This window comes from Panthera onca, chromosome A2, assembly GCF_046562875.1.
Source record: "Panthera onca isolate mPanOnc1 chromosome A2, mPanOnc1 haplotype 2, whole genome shotgun sequence".
Taxonomy (NCBI): domain Eukaryota; kingdom Metazoa; phylum Chordata; class Mammalia; order Carnivora; family Felidae; genus Panthera; species Panthera onca.
Genome location: NC_138340.1, coordinates 19,212,282 through 19,229,086, shown reverse-complemented (window position 1 = coordinate 19,229,086; position 16,805 = coordinate 19,212,282). Strand labels below are relative to the sequence as shown.

Here is a 16,805-nt window from a genome sequence, read left to right as displayed (position 1 = left end):
TGAGGGACCCTAAGTCTCTCATCCTCCAAAGGGGCTTGAGGACTGCCCATTGGACAGTCAGTAGGAGAGGTACTGACCAGGGTCTGCCTCCCCCACCTTCAGGCCACATACATCCTGGATGCTCACAGAAGTCATTTGCAAAGGGCTGAGTGCTCCCATTGGTAGTTCCTGAGGGGCCAGGCCTGGCATCAAGGTCACCCAGCATGTGGGTGTTGGGGTCCTCTATCCTGACTGGAGGGAGCAGGGGCCGGCTGGGCTGAGCTGCTGTGGGTGGCCCGAAGGCAGCATGATGTGGGGTCCCTGGACCAGACTAGTTGTGGCCAGGACGGGGGAGGGGCTGCCTGTTTGTTGATGCTAGGTCTGGGCCCCAGCCAGGGCAAACACAGCCCTGAGGCCTTTCCCGCCACCTGCCGAGTCTCCCAGCCCAGCCTGTGGTGACAGGACAGCTGGAAGCCAGGATGGGACTCTGAGAGCTGCCCGGGTGCCTTCTCCCAGAGATTGGAGGGAATGTCCATCCGTGAAGTACAGTGTGGGGGGGGGGCAGCCACCTGGAGTGGAAGTTCGAGGGGAGTTTTAGCTCAGCTCTCAGCCCAGCCCCCACATCTACTCCCCCATCTCCAGAAACTGAGACACAGGCCCAAGAGACTGCCAGACACATGAAACAGAACTTAGGGTCCCAGGATGGCTCAGACTCTCCTTCCAGGGTACTGGCAGCCCTTTGCTCTCCTCCTCCCTCTTCAATCATGTCCTCTCAGCCTCCAGCCAGGTTGCCTCCTCTCACCATGTCACCACCTCCCCTGACGCATCATTCACACGGTGCTTCAAGACCCCTCTCCAAGAATGAGGCCTGTATTCACCTCCAACCCAGTCCTCCCCAGAGCCCAGCATCTGTACCCACTGACTCCTCAGATACTGTGCGGAGTCCTCCCTCACACACCCAGCTGGCCTCCCTGACATCCTCCCAACGTGATCCTTGTCCCAGTTGCCACGCCCCCCCCACCCCCCCACCCCCAAAGCACATGGCTGGCCACATGTGTTCCTGTTGTTCTGAGAACACACCAGCCTTCCCCTCCCTGGCCCTCTGCCCTCCTAGTTCCTGACCCTGTCCCTCCTTCTCAGCAGTCTCTTACTTCTCCTTCAACACCCAAATAGAAGATGGTCTCTGAAGGGCGCCTGGGTGGCTCAATTGGTTAAGTGTCCAACTTCAACTCAGGTCATAATCTCAAGGTTCGTGAGTTCGAGCCCCGCGTTGGGCTCTGTGCTGACAGCTCAGAGCCTGGAGCCTGCTTCGGATTCTGTGTCTCCCTCTCTCTCCCTCCTCCACTTGAGCTCTCTCTTTCTCTCTTTCTCAAAAGTAAATGGATAAACATCAAAAAGAAGGAGGAGGAGAAGGCCTCTGAATACCTGGCCAGCTCTTTCTGTACTTAATGTCGCCACTCTTGCCATCCTATCACACAGCCTCAATGTCTCTAAGTGCCCTCTCTGGGTTGTCTAGACAGGAAAGCTCCAGCCAGGTTGGAGGGCATGAATCAGGAAAAGTCTGATGGAGAAGCAACCCGTGGGCTTGGCTCTGCCAAGAGGAAGGGCACATGCCAGGGTGGGGAAGAGAAAGGGCATCTGGATGGAGGAAACAGCCTGGCTACAGAGAAATGCAAGTATGAGTGTGGGATTAGCACCAATGGGTGGAGGGTTGTGTACAGGGGCAGGACACTTGGCCTGGAGTCATGTGGGGGGCTTCAAGGCCTCATAGGAGAGGATGGTTCTCACCTCCACAACCCAGGATTGAGGGCCCACACCCATAGCTCCTCACTATGCCCTGCCCAGTTTGGTGTCTGGGAGGCTCCTCTTTGGGCACAAGCAGGGGTTTAGTTGGTGTAATACAGAGGGACCCATACGCAGACAGTCCTGTCTAGCCCTCCCCCGGCCTGGGTCCTCAGAGCCGATGACCTCTTGGCTGAGGCCTGCTCCCACAGTCCTGCTGTGCCCTCCCCCTCTCCCTTGAGATCTGGCCCCCAGCTTCTCTGGCCACTGAAGCGGCTTAATGAGCCCAGGTCACATGGGCTATGCTACTGCTTGTGGGGAGGGCCCAAGCCCCCATGGCCACCCGACCAGGCCCTGACGTCAGCGGCATTAACCGTGCACTAGGCTTGTCTAATCTCTGGTCAGTGGACAGGCCAGGTTAGTCCCGCCAGAGCCAGAGTTGAAGACCGTGAAGGCCCTCAGGGGCACCTTGAGGTTGCAGGTCAGGCAGGGATGGTGATGACTGAAGGAGCCCAGGGTAAATGGCCCCTACCTACAAGACTAGGGAGTGGCCACTGTGCTGGCTTTGGGCCAGCTCTGATCCTCTGCCCTCAACTGTGAATCAGGCATGGGCTCCCATTGATCCTGCTCTGTAAGGTGTAATTATACTGGTGCGGTGAGTGGGGCCGAGGAGGCTTTGAGCTGAGAGACTCAGCTCCCCCTCCCCCAGCATACTTGTGGCCATGGGCAGGGCAACTTGAGGCCAGGCAGTGTCCCCAGTCCATGGGATCCAGGAATGCCAGTCCTGAATCCCAGACCCTGGGGTCAGAGTTGCATGTGGAGGGGACCCCCTAGAAGGTGGGGTCCAGCCCCTGCCTGGTGTTTGGGCTTCTCTCTGCCCCTTGCCCAAAAAGGCTGGGAGCTCGTTGTTTTTCTTCCAAGACAAGGTGACTATGTGGAAGACCCCATTAGCCCACCTCTCCTGACAGCTTCTTCCCTCCCAAGCCTACCACTTCCACTTCCAGCTCCTCAAAGCCTCCTGTCTTCTCCCTTGCCTCTCCCCACTAAATCCCAGGGTTACTCCCCTGCCCCACCTCACTCCAGTAAACTGCTCAAAGGGTCCTTAGTGCAAATGAGCAGCCAGGGTTCATCCAGGCCTAAGACCACCCAGTGAGGGCCGTAAACCACTGGCCCAAGCCCCATCCTCCTCTCAAACTTCCAAACAGCACCAGCGTGGCTGAACTCCTTAATCCATCCAGTGTCCCCCCCACCACCACCCTGTGCTCAGGCCTAGGCACCCTCACTTCCCCTGTCCCCAGCTCACTTCCGGATCACAACATCCTCCACCTGGACATTGAAGATGCCACCCACATCTTCTGCCCAGCCCCAGGTATGTCTGCCTCCTGGACATCTCCTCCCCCAGGTGGCCACAGTCTGGAAAACTCAGTCCATTCAACATTCCTGCAGTCCCACCAGCTTGCTGGGGGCATCACATGCACTTGGTCAAATACCACAGATCCAGACCATTGTGGCTGAGCCCCATCTGCAGATCCTGGCCCCGTGGGGTGACGAGGACATGTCTCTTCCTCACAGATCCTCCAGCCCCACTGCTGTCCTCCCCACGTCCTCTCATACTGACCTCCAGGAAAAATGTGTGTCCCTACATACCTGCTTTCCTGAAAAATTTTAATGATTATTTTTTCCAGAAATAGAGTTGTAAAATATTATTGATGATTTATTTCCATTAAATCCAGGAAAATAAGATTATAAATTGTCTTAGATATAGATAAAATAGTTAAGCTTAAAATAATGTGGAGTTTTAATGTACCTACTTTCAATTTTTTTCAACTATTTTAATGTTCCATAAAAATTTTACCATTAAAAACACACAAAAACATACATAGGAGTGGACATTTTCCTTTTGCTTCAGGTTCCAATATGGCTCGGCAGAGGTCTCTTGAGTCTTGTCTTTATTTAAATTTTTGATATTTTGTTTATCATGAGGGTTTTTTTTTTTTTTTTTGCTGTGATTTGAATTTAAAACGTATTGCATCAAAATATTACTTATCTTGATCACTGAACTTTTTGGCACCACCTTAAATTTTGCACCCAAAGGTGAGTGCCTCTTTTGCCTCACCCCAATCCCAGCCCTGCTATTATGTCCTAGCTTCAAGGGCTTCCAAGACCCATCATCTTCTGGAGGAAGCCTAGGCCCTCAGGCTGGCACTTGGCACCTGCCTATTGTCTCCCCACCCCGTGTCCCCTTTGCCTATTCCTGCCCTATTGAACTATGGCCCCCAAGCCCCTCTTTCTGGGCCTTATACACCCTACTCTCCCTGCCAGAATAAGCTTCTACCCCAGAACTTCTTGATCCAAGAATGTTCCTGTGAACATTTCCCAGGGCTCCTTTTTCCTTCAGCCCCTTTCAAGAGGCACAGGTTAGTCCCATGCCCCCAAGAGTGCTCCTGCCACGTCCGGCCAGGTGCTTCTCCCTGGAAGGGATGATCTTCCCATTCATGTCCAGCCCAACACTGGACACTTAATAAGTGCCCGTAACTCGTGATAATTAATGCTCTTCCCTTCCCCACAAGAAAGGACAGCTGGGGCCTGATGCAAAGGTTTATTGCTGAGTCTGTGCATCTATCTGAGGGGAGTGTGGATCGTGCTCTGGTCTTGCGAGACAGAAACCCCCCACCCCCCACTGCAGCATAGGTCCTGGCCCACAGGCATCAGCAAGGACTCGAGGCTTGATGAGGAAGTAGGGGGCAGGGATATAGGGACTTGGGCCTTTGTCCCTAACAAAATTCAGGCATGGCCCTCAGTTTTTCCTGCCAGCAAATGGGCCCTGAATGGAAAGGGTGAGAGGGACAAGAGGGTTACCTGGGTTTACTTATGACCCCACCTGAGGTAGACCCCTCTTGGGCCCAACCTGGGCCTCAGTCATGTCCCAGCCTGGGGCTGATCGATAGGAGCCGGACTCTGCCCCCAGCCACCCCTCAGGACAATTTGACCATTGGCCACAGCTGGTGTCAACAGTACCCTCCCTCAAAACACCGTCCCCTTGGCCGGCTGGCCTAGAGTACTGTGGGCGGGGTGGTGGTGAGGTAGGACATGGATCTGCTGTCCAAGGACAAGGACGGAGGGGGCAGAGCCTGTGGGTGGAGGGTCTAGGGGTTACTCTGAGCCTGCTGTATGGGGAAGGGTACAGCTTGAGTCTCTTCCTGGTGCCCATGGTCTCCCAGGCCTGCCTCCACTCATTAATTCATCTATGCAGGAGCTGCACAGGCCAGACTGACTTGGACTTTGGACTCATGAAGCTACTGAGAGGGACAGTCACTGGCCACCGGGTAGAGACAGGTGTCAGATTTGTCACATGGAGGTGGTAAGGCTGGAATGGGCTGATGGTCAGCAGCAGGCCTGCTTGGAGGAGGGATCTCTGCCTGCCCCCCCTGCTCTTCAGGAAACTGGGAGGGAGGGCTGTTTGCCGAGCCCAGACCCACCAGGTGAGTCATGGGCCCCCTGCGGAGAGACCTGTAGGAGATTGGTCAGTTGGGCATGCTGAGTCACTGTGAGCTCTAGCTGCCCCAAGTCCTGCCTGCTCCTAGCTGGGGCTGGCTGGGGTGGGTCCTGGAGGCCAGCACAGCCAGGCCGTGAAGGACAGCAGTCGGGTTGGGGGTACCTGGCTCTGGGAGACCTGGGAACCACGGGGGAGGGCTGGGGCCTCAAGGCTGGTGGGGCTCAGGGCTTTGGGTCTGTGGCGTGGCTGGTGGGGCCTCACGCTGGGGCCCAGGAGTCCTGGGGGGCTGAGAGGCTCTTGTGTGCTAGGGCTACGAGGTGGCTAGGGCTACAGGGTGTCAGGGACACATGTGAGTTCAAGCACCTGTGAACAGAAAAAGGATGCCAGTCAACATCCCAGAGCTCCAAAATAATTGGTCTTAGGCTGAGAGGCACTGTGGAGGTGGGCTTGTAAGCAGTGACCCCTGGGGGATTGGGGTCAGGTCAAAAGAGATTAGGTGGGTGGGACTTATGCACCAGGGTCACGGGCTGTGGGCAGTGGGGTGGAACATGAGGGGCCAGGATGGGGCCTGGGAATTGGGGGCCAGAAGCAGGCAGTGGAATGGGTCTGGAGAGATGGGGCAGGACCTGATGGCCTGCAGTGGGACCTGTTGTAGTGAGGTGGGGTGAGGAGCTGGGGAGGCCGTGTAATAAGGTATTGAGACCAAGGGGCAAGACAGGGGAGCATCCCAGACCGCCAGGAACCCACCTCAAAAGAGGCCGCAATCTTTGAGGTTCTCCTTGATGATGATATCGGTGACAGCATCGAAGACAAACTTGACGTTCTGTGTGTCGGTAGCGCAAGTCATGTGGGAATAGATCTCCTTCACGTCGCGTCGCATGTTGAGCTCCAGGAACTGCACCTTGATGTAGTTGCCCGCGTCCTCGTACGTGTTGGGCCCTGGAAGGGAAGGGGAATGTGCTCACTCCATGTCCGCAGTCCTTCCTGCGACGGCAGAAGCTCAGGCCCACATCATGGGGTTGGGGCGCTGCCTGGCGGCCAGGCGAGGGGGTGCGGCTCTCACCGTCGTAATCAGGGAAGCAGATGCTGAGATGCGCCTTTTTTATCTTCTCTGAGAAAACGTCTTTCTTGTTGAGGAAGAGCACAATGGACGTGGTAGCGAAATAGCGGTGATTGCAGATGCTGTTGAACAGGTGCAGGCTCTCGTGCATGCGGTTCTGAGGAGAGCAGAAGCTGTCGGGCACCGGTAGTGGGGCACGGGCAGCTGCCCTGCGCGGCCGCGGCCCACAGGCTCCGGGGCACCCGGAGCCATCCAGCTCAGACAGCTCCAAGTCACCTCCCCTCCACTGCCCCCCTCAGCGGGGCTGCTAGCTGTCTTGAGTCCTCATTCAGACTGTTCTGGAAGGAATGTCCCCTCTCAGACGCTCCCCGCTCCTGCAGCACCGTCTCTGGCTTTCTGTCTCAGGCCTTGCTTGGCACTCACCACTTCGTCGTCCTCCACCAGCACCATGTCGTAGGCGCTCAGTGCCGCGATGAAGATGATACAGGTTACACCCTCGAAGCAATGGATCCATTTCTTGCGCTCAGAGCGCTGCCCGCCCACATCGAACATCCTATGGGACAATTGGGACCTGAACCCGTGCGCATCGAGCCCCCTGAACGCGCCCACAGGCATCCCCTGGCCTCCTTATGCTGACTGGGCGGCATTCGGATGGGACTGGCATGTGGAGGGCCCGAGACTTTCTGCGGGCAGGGCATCATAGAAGGAACAGGGGCTCTCGTAGGGATGGGGTCTCCGGGACCTGTCGGGGCCTCGGGGCGCTGCACTCGGGGCCAGACCCCTAGAGCGAGAGCAAGGGTGAGGGCTCGCCGGGTCGTACCGGAAGTGGAGGTCCTTGAAGGAGAACTGAGTCTCAATGATACCCGTGGTCTTGACACGCGAGCGCAGCACGTCCTGCTCAGTGGGCACGTAGCCCGGGGTTACCAGGCGCTCCAGGTCGGAGAGGTAGCTGCGGGAGACCGCGGAGGGTGGGTGGGTTGGGTGAAGGGGTGTGGCAGGGCCCTGCCCGCACCCCCAGAGCCCCGCCTGCGCTCTCACTAGCCCGCCGAGTCGTTGAGCTGGTACTCAGAGGCGCGTTCGAAACAGGCCTGGATACCCGAGTCCTTCCACAGCCGCTGGATGATGTCTGACATCTCCTTGGGCATCGTGCCCTCCTCGATGGTGTCCGCCATGTGCATCAGCTTCCGGGCGTCGTCCTGAGGGCAGGGTGGAAGTGGTTGGAGATGACCGTGGACTTGAGCCCAGTCTTGAGCCCCCGGAGGCCCCGCTCAGCCAGTCTCCCTGCACACCTGGCGCGCAGAGTCTCCATACTGGATGTTGAGCGTGGTCATGGCACGCACAATGGCGAGGATGGACTGCAGTGTGTTGCCGTAGATGATGGCAATGAACTCGAGGCACTCTTCCAGAGAGTACCCATCCTGGTGGATAATCCTATGGCCAGGGCAAGCCAAGTCAGGGCCAGGTGGATTGGTGGGAAAGGACAGGCCCCGTGGACACGCCCACCCCCAGAGGCCTCAGAAAGGGCAAGGGCACTCACTTCATCTGCTTGACAATGGTGCTCTTCCCGGACTCACCAGCACCTGGAAGGGAAGCCCCGCCTCAGAGCTGCACTGGCCACACCTCCCCACATCACTCCCCTGGCATCCAAGGGCAGAAGGTGGGACCAGACATACTCAAGGCACCAGTCCAACCCCCCCCCCCCAGTTCTACCTGTTTCTCCCCCACCCCCCAAAGTAAGGTCCTGACACCTTTGAGGAAAAACATTTGTAAATGTCAGGAGTGACAGACGGAGGCAAAGACCTCAGTTGTGCGTTGAAACCTCCAAGACCCCTGGTATTCACTTTCTTGAGGAGTCTGAGACCAAAATAAAGAAAACCTGGAGCGCCACTTTGTGGAGAGTTCTGGTACTGTATGCAGGGGATTATTTGAGCCAGGTCAACCCCTGCTTTTCACCTGGTGTGGGGAGGGGAGTGTCTCAGAGGCTCAGAGAGAATTAGCGCCTTTGAGTGGGGGAGAAGACAGAGATGACAGCCCCTCTGAGCCTGCTCTCGCCAGGGCTTTGGGCACAGTTAATGAGATTTCTGGCTTAGCCTTTATGTCTTCCCTAGGGTGCTCTGGCCTGGTCCTTTTGCCCACATCCAGCTGCCTGACAGGACCCTGGAGAGCCTGGGTGGAACGTACACTGCCTTTTCAAAGCAGCTCCTTCTTCCACATGTGAGGAGGTAGTGGCCTGGAGGCACCGCGTCTCCCCACCTCTCCTCACTATCCATGAAACCATGGACATGATTTTATCTATTCTTCACTGGGCCTTAGTACCTCTGCACCCTCTTTAGGTCTGCCAACAACAAAGCTCTGGAATCTGAGGACCATTGTCTGTGGACTTGGGCAGTCCTAGGGGATGCCCACTCCCAGGTGGACTGTTACTGTCTTCCCAAGCGAGCAGCCCTATTTTGGTGCTCCCAAGAAAGCCCCTGGTTTCTGATGCCTGCCTAACAGGACTTCTCCAGAGGGGAGGGAGCTGAGGGAGGGCCCTCTGGAGAGGGGTTCCAAGGGATACCCAGCCTTGGGGAGTTGGGGTATCACCTATTAGACCCAGCCTTGCCTGGCCAGGGCTCCCATTCTGTTTCCTGACCTGTCTCAAGGTCATTCTGCTTCCCAAGTCACCCCTATTTCACAGAAGGGCTATCTGCTGACCCCCCAGGCCTCTGACCTGGTGGCAGTGGCCCCACCTGGGCCCACACCCGTACCCAGAAGCAGCAGTTTCACGGTTCGAGCATCCTTCTCGGCATCTTCTTTTAGCTTCTTTTCCAGCTCCCTTGAGTGCTTCTCCTCGGCGCTGGCCCCAGCCCCCATGGTCCCGGCAGCGGGTGAACAGGGTGGTTAAGTTGGTTCCTCTAGATGGAGGGGATCCCCAGAGCCAGGCTCAGGCCAGCCTCAGGCCTCCGCAGACACCCTTCTGGCCCCAAGACTGGCAATCAACTGGCCCCCCCACAGACCTGTGCAGGCCCTGGTGGGGCTGCTTAGTGGGATTTAGGGGCCAGGGGTTCCCAAGAGCCAATGAGAGACAAGGACAGGTGAATCCAGCTCAGCCCCCAGCCCTTCTAATCAGGGTGGCATGGCCCCAATCTCTCAACTGCTGACTCTGCACCCCTCTCTTCCTGCCCCAACCCTCTAAGAGAGATCCTGGGGACAGTCCAGCCCGTGAGCCAGAGCAGGGAGTTGTGTTCCATAGGGTGCAAGCTTAGAAGGGGAGAATAGGACCTTGAGTCCCTAGGGTGGGGACAGTTGGGGTGGGGCTGGCAACAGGGAGTAGAGGGAGAAGCAAGCATGGAGCACCTGCCCCTGCCCAGCCCTGGACTCAGTGCTGCTCCTTATTTTGTAAGCTCACATGGTCCCCGGTGAATGGGTACCTACATCATCAGCCCCATTTTACTGATGACGAAGTAGAGGCTCAGACGGTCACATAGAAGGAAGTGGTTGAGAAGGGCTGGGTGACTCTAGACCAGGGTTCCATGCTCTGCAGAGAGTCAAGAAGGAAAGCAGGGAATTGCATTTGCCTGGTACTGAGGGCTGGATCTCACCTGGGGAGGGCCTCTACATAACTCCATGATTCCAACAGACTTGGGGTGGGGGCGTACATGTCCACTGTGTGTGCCTGGGTGTGTGTGCGGCTATCCTTTGCTGGCATCAACCAAAGCAATGACATGACACATTTGTCCGTATGTATACTTGTGTGTACACATGTGCCTGTTTGTGCCATTGAGTACATGTGTGCCTACGCATGCCTTTGTACATGTGTGCATGTGTGTAGGCATGGTTTTGTTTTTCCTTATGTGCACATGTGCTTCTATGTGTACCTTGCTGTGCTTATGTGGATTAACATGTGCATTTGTGTATTTGTGTATGGATGTATGGATGCTTGTACATGAGCAGTGCATGCATTAGCATGCACATGCCTATTTTTGCCTGTGCTTATGTAAGCACGTGCCTGTGCACATGTGCATTTCTACATGTGTATGTGTGCATACTTGCATGTGCCTGTGCCTATGTGTACATGTGTATCTGACCGCAACAAGATCCCTGACTTGCAGAGATGGCCGGGCTCTTCCAGAGAATGTTTTGCAGGCCTGTTGTCACATGTCTGCTAGTCCCAGAGCAGGTCTGGTGCTCCCAGGGGCAAGGAGGAGTGGAACTCATCTCCCATCCTTCTCCTGATCTGTTCCTTGTGTGTGTTCTAGGATTTGCCTAAGGGCATCTGTAGGGCATGCCTGCCTCAGCTTAGGGGGCCTAGATTCTGTATTCAGGTTCAGATGGCACAAGAAGTACTGCTAGGTGGAAGAGGTTCAACTGAGCCTAACGTGTTGAGTTCCCAGGCTCTGGAGATTTCCCACCTCCTATATAAAGACCCAAACCCTGGGCTCTCAAGGCTCCCTCCAGAGACCCTGACCCTCCTGGCTGGACTCCTCTGGGACACCTAGCTGCCTTTCAGTACTCAACTCTGCTGCAGACCCAAGAGACCACGAGGGGGTGCCAGGGCCTCAGATCCTGAGTGTTAGAGACTGTCCCTAAACATGTGGGAAATGGATACTGGCTCCTACCAGAGGCTGATGGCTTCACATCTACTCTATGGGGTGGGTGGGTGGGTGGGGTCTGTCCAGGAACAACCGATTATCTGTGCCACTTTCAGCTTCCAGCTTCTACCCATCCCCTACCCGCCACATTGTAAGTGGGCTCTGGCAGGGATTTGGGGCAGTGCAGGAGCCCAGGTTTGTTGAACCAGCACAAATCTGGTTTCTGCCTATTGGGTTTATTTAAAGTGGGGCCATTCGCTGCCTCCCAGTCCCCACCTGGCTCCCCTTGCCTGCCAGGTATGGCTGTAAGCCCTGCTGGACCCATGGGCCTTCCCAGCTCTTAGCTTCCTCGGCCAGGTCTTGACTCATTCAATTTGGCCCAGGGCCCCCGGCCCCACTTCCTCCTCTCCAGAGGCACCCCACCTGTCCTGGTCTTCACCACCTCTGGACATTTGCTCATGCCAGGCCCTCTGCTGAGAGCTGGCTGGAAGGAAGCAGGAAGGATGGGAATTTTGTCAATTCTCAGGGCAGGGGCAGCCAGACTGTGAGGGCTGTGGCTTTGTCTTGCCAATTCTTAGCCCTTAGAGCCTGGCACAAAGCCCACCTCAAAGGCAGGTAAGAAAGCAGTGTTGAACAAACAGTCAAACCTGTGAACAAACGAATGGAAGCTGAGCTTGCAAGAGAGGTGTGGGAATGATGGTCAGACCACATAAAGGGGGGCAGGAAGGACAGGATCTGGGCATGGGCTGAACCCCCATCCTCCCTCCCCTGCCAAGGAGAAAAGCCAAAGTCCAGTCCCAGAGCCAGTGTTTATTAGCAAGATGGAACGCAAGGGCGGCTGTGGCCTGGGCAGCCGAGGGCCACCAGGAGCCCCTACCCACCTACCCCGAAGCCCCCCAGAGCTATTTACACCCATCATCTGAAGTGGTGGGCAGAAGGGAGCCCTGGGGAGCCCCTGAAGGCCCCAGGCCTCCACCATAGCCCCCTCTCCCCTTGACCCTACCTGAACCTGCCCCTCTGCTATTCTCCCAGCCCCCAAGTCACAGTGGCCCAGAAAAAGGGAAGAGGAGGTAGAGTGGTCAGGCAGGGAGGGAAGGAGGGGCTGGAAGTGCACCCCACCCAGGCAGGGCTCCTCTGCTCCTGTCCCCAATAAATAGAGAATAAATACCTGGGAAGGGGCTGGCCTTGACTGAGTGCCCCCTCCCAGGCAGGGGCCGGCCTCCTGTGTCGGCCCCTTCTTCCCTTCTCTGAGTGCATCTGAGCCCCCCACCCCCGCTCCCAGTCTCCAAAGCAGTCCTCGAATCCACGTCTATGCCAGTGGCACAGGCTGATAGCACACACTGGCAAAGGTGTGCAGTCTGTTCCCTGTCCGGGTAGAGCTTGCTCCCTCCTTGTGTCCTGTAGATCCCGGCGATGGCTGTTGAGCATGTAGACTCCCAGCTGAGTCTGGGGACTGTGTGGTCCTGGCCTGGCCCTGCCAACTGGCTGGGCCTGGTTAAGTGGGCTCTGTTTCCTGCCGTCTCTGACCAGCATGGGTCTAAGTTTTGGACGGCGCTGCCGCTGAGGCAGGCTATATACAACCCACCAATAAATACTGTCTTTGCAGGGGCAGGGTGTGTATAGAATATAGATATTTTATATATATATATATATCTATATATATATATATATCTTTTATATTAAAAGGGACAAGGCCTAGGCTGGCCCATTTCAGGGCTCAGACAGCTGGCCTCATGTGTCTGGAGGGTGGTGACGGCGGTTCCGGGGCTTTTTCTGGTCCTGGGGTTCAGGAGGCCTGGGTGCCCCCGGGGCCTCCCTGGGGCTTGGGGGCACATGGCGCCAGTAGCCCTGGCAGTACTGGTGGATGAGGCCCACTTCCGGCTGGGCCAGCAGTTGGGCCAGCTCCTGGTAAGGGGGTGTTGGGGGGCCGGCGCCTGGCAGTGGTGGGGCGCTCACAGCTGGCGGTGGGAAGAGGGCAGCATGGACGGCATCCCGACCCAGGACGTGCAGCTGTACCCGTGTGACGACATGCTTGAAGTTGTTCTCGGTGGCAGTGCAGGAGTAGAGGCCGCGGTCACTGAGCTGCAGGGCGCGAAGCAGCAAGCCCTGCTCTGTGCGCAGGAAGCGGTCCTCCGCACGAATCTGCAGGGGTAGGGAGTGGGGGCTCAGGGGTTGTGTGACCACTCGGCTGCCTAGCCAGCTCCCAGAGCAGACCCCTTCTGTGCCCATTCCATGGAGGGGCTCTCATGTGGAATTTCCATATACCAAGAAAATCCCACAGTAGTTTTCCACATAACATCTGAATAGGCATCCACACACATTTCCATTTCAGGATCATAAGGGGATTTCTGTACAACAAGAGAATTTTGGAGCAATCACAAAGAATTTCTTTTTAATGGGAACTGGCGTATCCATATAGAATTTCCACGTAAGGAGAGATGCATAGAAGGCATTTCCATAAAATGAGGGCTACCCCACAGAATTCCCATATACTAGAGTTCAACCACATGACATTTCCATATAATGAGGTATACCTCCAATGGAGCACACACATGGAATTTTCATGTAAATAGGCATTAAGCGGTTTCCATATAATGCGGAAATCCCAGAGTTTCCATATAACTAGATTCACCTGAATGATTCCCACATAGGGAAGGGAACTTGGAAGGGCTTTCTTAGAATGGGGGCTGCTCCAGGTCGGCTCCTATATCACATTTCACCCACAGGGAATTTCTACTGCACAGGGGACTCCCACATCTGTGGTGGGGGCTGTGGAGTACAAGAAATCACCTCACGGCGCCGGTCACTGGGATCTCGCTGGAACAGCCACTTAACTGTGGCCTGGGGCGAGCGAGGCTGGCATTCGAGGAAGGCTGCACTCCCAGCCACACCGTACTGCACAGACTCCACGGTATTCTTGTTGGCTGTGGAACAAGGGGGCTCTGCATGAAAGCAGCATTGCCTCTGGGCAGACTGTAGGGTGGCCAGAGGTAGGTGCCAAGGGGCATATACAGGGACATCCACCCTGTATAAAGACAGGGCTGCACTATCAGGCACCCACTTCTTGAGGGAGTGGCTAGGGACATCCCATCTCTAAAATCCCAAGCCCCCTTACGCCCATGGACCACGTGAGAATCCTTCCCTGGGAGCAGCTCCATGGGCCTCACAGGGTTCTACACTGTGAGGAGTGCCCAGTGGTGAGTCACAGCACACTCACCGTTGGAGTTGAACCCGCGACACTGCCTGATGGGGTTCCCATGCCGGACATCCTGCCGGCGGCTCCGCCTAGATGAGGATAGCGCCTCAGCAAGTATTCTCAAGCAAGTTTGCCACCCCCCCCAGGCCCCTGTACCCCCAAGACTCCAGGCAGGAATCCCATCCATAAACTCCCCTAGGGTGATATATCCACCACCAAACCCCCAGGACAGGGCCCTGGGTCCGGTGGCTAAAATTCCAAGGGCCTGGGGGTCCACACCTCTTGGAAGACGCTGTGTAGCGGGAACAGGCCTGGCCATCCCAGGCACAGTAGGGGTCCCGGGCGAGGCAGCAGTCGGCACAGGCAGCCCCATATGCCTGGCAGCGGTGCAGGCTCAGGTGTGTGACACCCACAGCTGAGGCCACGTACAGTTGTTGCTGAGAGCAGGGGGAGGGGCTTGTCAGTTGCCTTCCCACAGCCAGCCCCCATCACGTTCCATGCCTCAGTTTCCCCATCCCTATGCCAAGGGCAGGACCCCAAGGGAGAACAGGCTCTGTCCCTACCCCCAGCCCACCTCACCAAAACTCACCCTCTTGGAAGAGATGGTCATGGTCTTAACAGGTGCTGGGTCCTGAAAAAAGATAGGGATTAGTTTGGGGCCCTGGGGACGCCCTCCTTGCCCTGACCTAGAGGTCTGAAGTCTGAAGTCAGAAGCTGATACCAAGGAGGGCCAGGGTGAGACGAACAGTTCTGGGTGTCATACCCACCTTGAAGACCTCCACCTCTTCCAGCATTAGCTCCTCCATCTCCTGGTCATCCTTGGGCAACACGATGACCTTCTGCACTGTCCCGCGGTCTGGAACGGGCCGGGCAGGGCCTCAGTGGGGCTGAGGACACTGGGGAAGGGGTACCAGCCTCAGCCCCTTCCCCCACCAGGGCCCCAACCCCCCAAGGGCAGTGGAGCAGAGGCTCTGTGCCAAGGTTGAAGAAGTTCCCCTGGATGTCAGGGGCCCAAGATAATGGGGGAGGGGGTCACGGCCAGGGTCTGCCCCTCCCACCCCAGACCCTCAATTTGGGCACTGCTGAGCATAGGATGCTGGAGGCATTTCCGTGTTGAGGGACTGGAACTGTGATGGGCACACCTGTGCATGTGCACACGAGAGCATGTATGTCAGTATCTGGACCCACATATCCTAGAGGTGTCTGCCACCTGTCCCCTCTTTCCTGACCATTCACGGGTCCCCAGATGCCCAGTTTCCCTGCTCTCCCAGCCCCTGGGGGGTTGGGGATGGTGATGGGGTTTCTTTTCTCAGTTATCTAGGCTCCAAAGGATGAAGGTAGCAGAGTTGACCTTGGCAAGCTTGTGGCAACCCCTAGCAGGGTAGGTCCCAGCCCCATAGATCAGCACCCTCCACCCACTGGGCCCAGCGTGGGAGGGACCGGGAGCAGCAGTGGGTACCTGTGCCCAGGAAAAGCACCTCATAGCGCCCATCGGCTGCATCCACCTGGTCCACGGCGACAGTGGTGAGCCGATAGGGAGCGCCTGTGCGGACGACCAGGGGCCGCCGCTGCAGAGGATACACAGCTTGGTACATGAGCGGGTGGCTGCGCATGAAGTTGATCACTTCATCAGGGTAGTCCTTGGTGGACTTCATGGATGGTGTGAAGGTTCCGCCAGGGCACTGCAGGCAGGTGATGAGCGTCAGGCCTGGGTGGGGCTTGCTGGAGCCCTTAACTTCAGGAGACGCCTCTCCTTTGTCTGTCCCCATCACATCCACCTGCTCTGCTCCTCAGAGGTCCCATCCAGGATTTTCCCCCTCACCCAGCCCCTCTGCAGATCCTGCTCTAGCAGAGGTCCCAAGGTCCCACACAACCAAATTCCACAGCCACCTCCCTGGACTCATGCACCAGGACCTTGTGGTATTAGGCAGAGCTGACCACTCCTTTTCCACGTCTTCACTCCCCACCCTGCTGTCTCCTTCCTCCAGTCTGCTCCTCACCCCCACCCACCCCTCCTCAAGGAACTATAGCTCCCAGTTCCTTTAACACCCTACGCATGCTCTGCCCTTCGTTGGTACTTTTCCCTCAGCCTGCTCTGCACCCCTGCTCAACTCCAGCCCATCCTTCTGGCCTCCAAGTTCACCATTGGGGGAAGCATTCCCTGGCCTCTGCTCAGACCAGCTCCCCCATCCCAGCCCTGCCCACACAGAGCCACAACAGATCATGCGGTTCTCCTGCTTAGACTCTTGCAGAGGCCCACATCACACCAAGATTAAGTGAGTCACCTCCCACCGCCTCAGAGGCCCTGCAGGCTGGACCTTGCCCACCCTCATCTCCCTGGCTACAATTAGTCACCTACGCCAACTCCAGCCTGCCCTCCAGCTTTGTCTTGGCTCCCAAACAGCACCCCCTCCAAGCAGCCTGCCACACCCAGCTGTCATCTTTGTTTCAGGGTCCTGGCTGGGTTCTTCACAGCCTGACACTGTGTAAGTGGTATTTCGTTTCATTTTATTTATTTTTTTAAGTAAGCTCTATGCCCAACATGAGGCTCAAACTCATGACCTCAAAATTAAGAGTCGCATGCTCTACTAACTGAGCCAGCCAGGCGCCTGTTTTGTTTTGTTTTAAATGTCAGCTTTATTTGAATGGATACATGGTAGATTGATTTGTTTGTATGCTCTGCCTCCCCCACCTGGCCAGGAGCTCCATGATAGTGGGGCC

The 16,805-nt window shown here is 56.6% G+C and overlaps 2 protein-coding genes across 4 annotated transcripts in view; both read right to left on the bottom strand.

Moving 5' to 3' along the window:
- Positions 1-4,346: 4,346 nt before the first annotated feature.
- Positions 4,347-9,334, bottom strand: GNAT1 (G protein subunit alpha transducin 1). Of its 2 annotated transcripts, none has more exons than XM_060631077.3 (9): positions 9,065-9,334; positions 7,855-7,897; positions 7,607-7,748; positions 7,356-7,513; positions 7,138-7,266; positions 6,741-6,870; positions 6,321-6,474; positions 6,005-6,196; positions 4,347-5,620 (listed from the first exon to the last, which is right to left on the bottom strand). In XM_060631077.3, exons 1-8 carry the CDS (start codon positions 9,168-9,170, stop codon positions 6,006-6,008), a joined length of 1,053 nt encoding a protein of 350 aa, XP_060487060.1. In that variant the 5' UTR covers positions 9,171-9,334; the 3' UTR covers positions 4,347-5,620; position 6,005. The 2 variants fall into 2 exon arrangements, with proteins under 2 accessions (XP_060487060.1, XP_078299185.1); XM_078443059.2 differs by lacking the exon at positions 9,065-9,334 and adding an exon at positions 9,028-9,046.
- A 2,344-nt stretch (positions 9,335-11,678) lies between these two features.
- SEMA3F (semaphorin 3F) overlaps positions 11,679-16,805 on the bottom strand; it is a 29,759-nt gene continuing 24,632 nt past the window's right edge. For both annotated transcript variants that reach the window (XM_060631075.3, XM_060631076.3), the window contains 7 exons: positions 15,544-15,766; positions 14,852-14,940; positions 14,674-14,715; positions 14,364-14,521; positions 14,106-14,173; positions 13,679-13,812; positions 11,679-13,030 (listed from right to left, as the gene is read on the bottom strand). In XM_060631075.3, the coding sequence (XP_060487058.3) occupies positions 12,620-13,030; positions 13,679-13,812; positions 14,106-14,173; positions 14,364-14,521; positions 14,674-14,715; positions 14,852-14,940; positions 15,544-15,766 (1,125 nt within the window). In that variant the 3' untranslated portion in view covers positions 11,679-12,619. The remainder of the gene's footprint in view (positions 13,031-13,678; positions 13,813-14,105; positions 14,174-14,363; positions 14,522-14,673; positions 14,716-14,851; positions 14,941-15,543; positions 15,767-16,805) is intronic.

Bases quoted from the DNA above. Each gene is read 5' to 3' on its own strand.
- GNAT1 (XM_060631077.3), bottom strand. From the start codon at position 9,170: ATGGGGGCTGGGGCCAGCGCCGAGGAGAAGCACTCAAGGGAGCTGGAA. The intron at 7,267-7,355 runs GTGAGAGCGCAG...GGTCTCCCGCAG, and splicing joins CTCAACGACTCGGCGGGCTA to CTACCTCTCCGACCTGGAGC. The intron at 6,871-7,137 runs GTACGACCCGGC...ATTGTCCCATAG, and splicing joins TTCAAGGACCTCCACTTCCG to GATGTTCGATGTGGGCGGGC.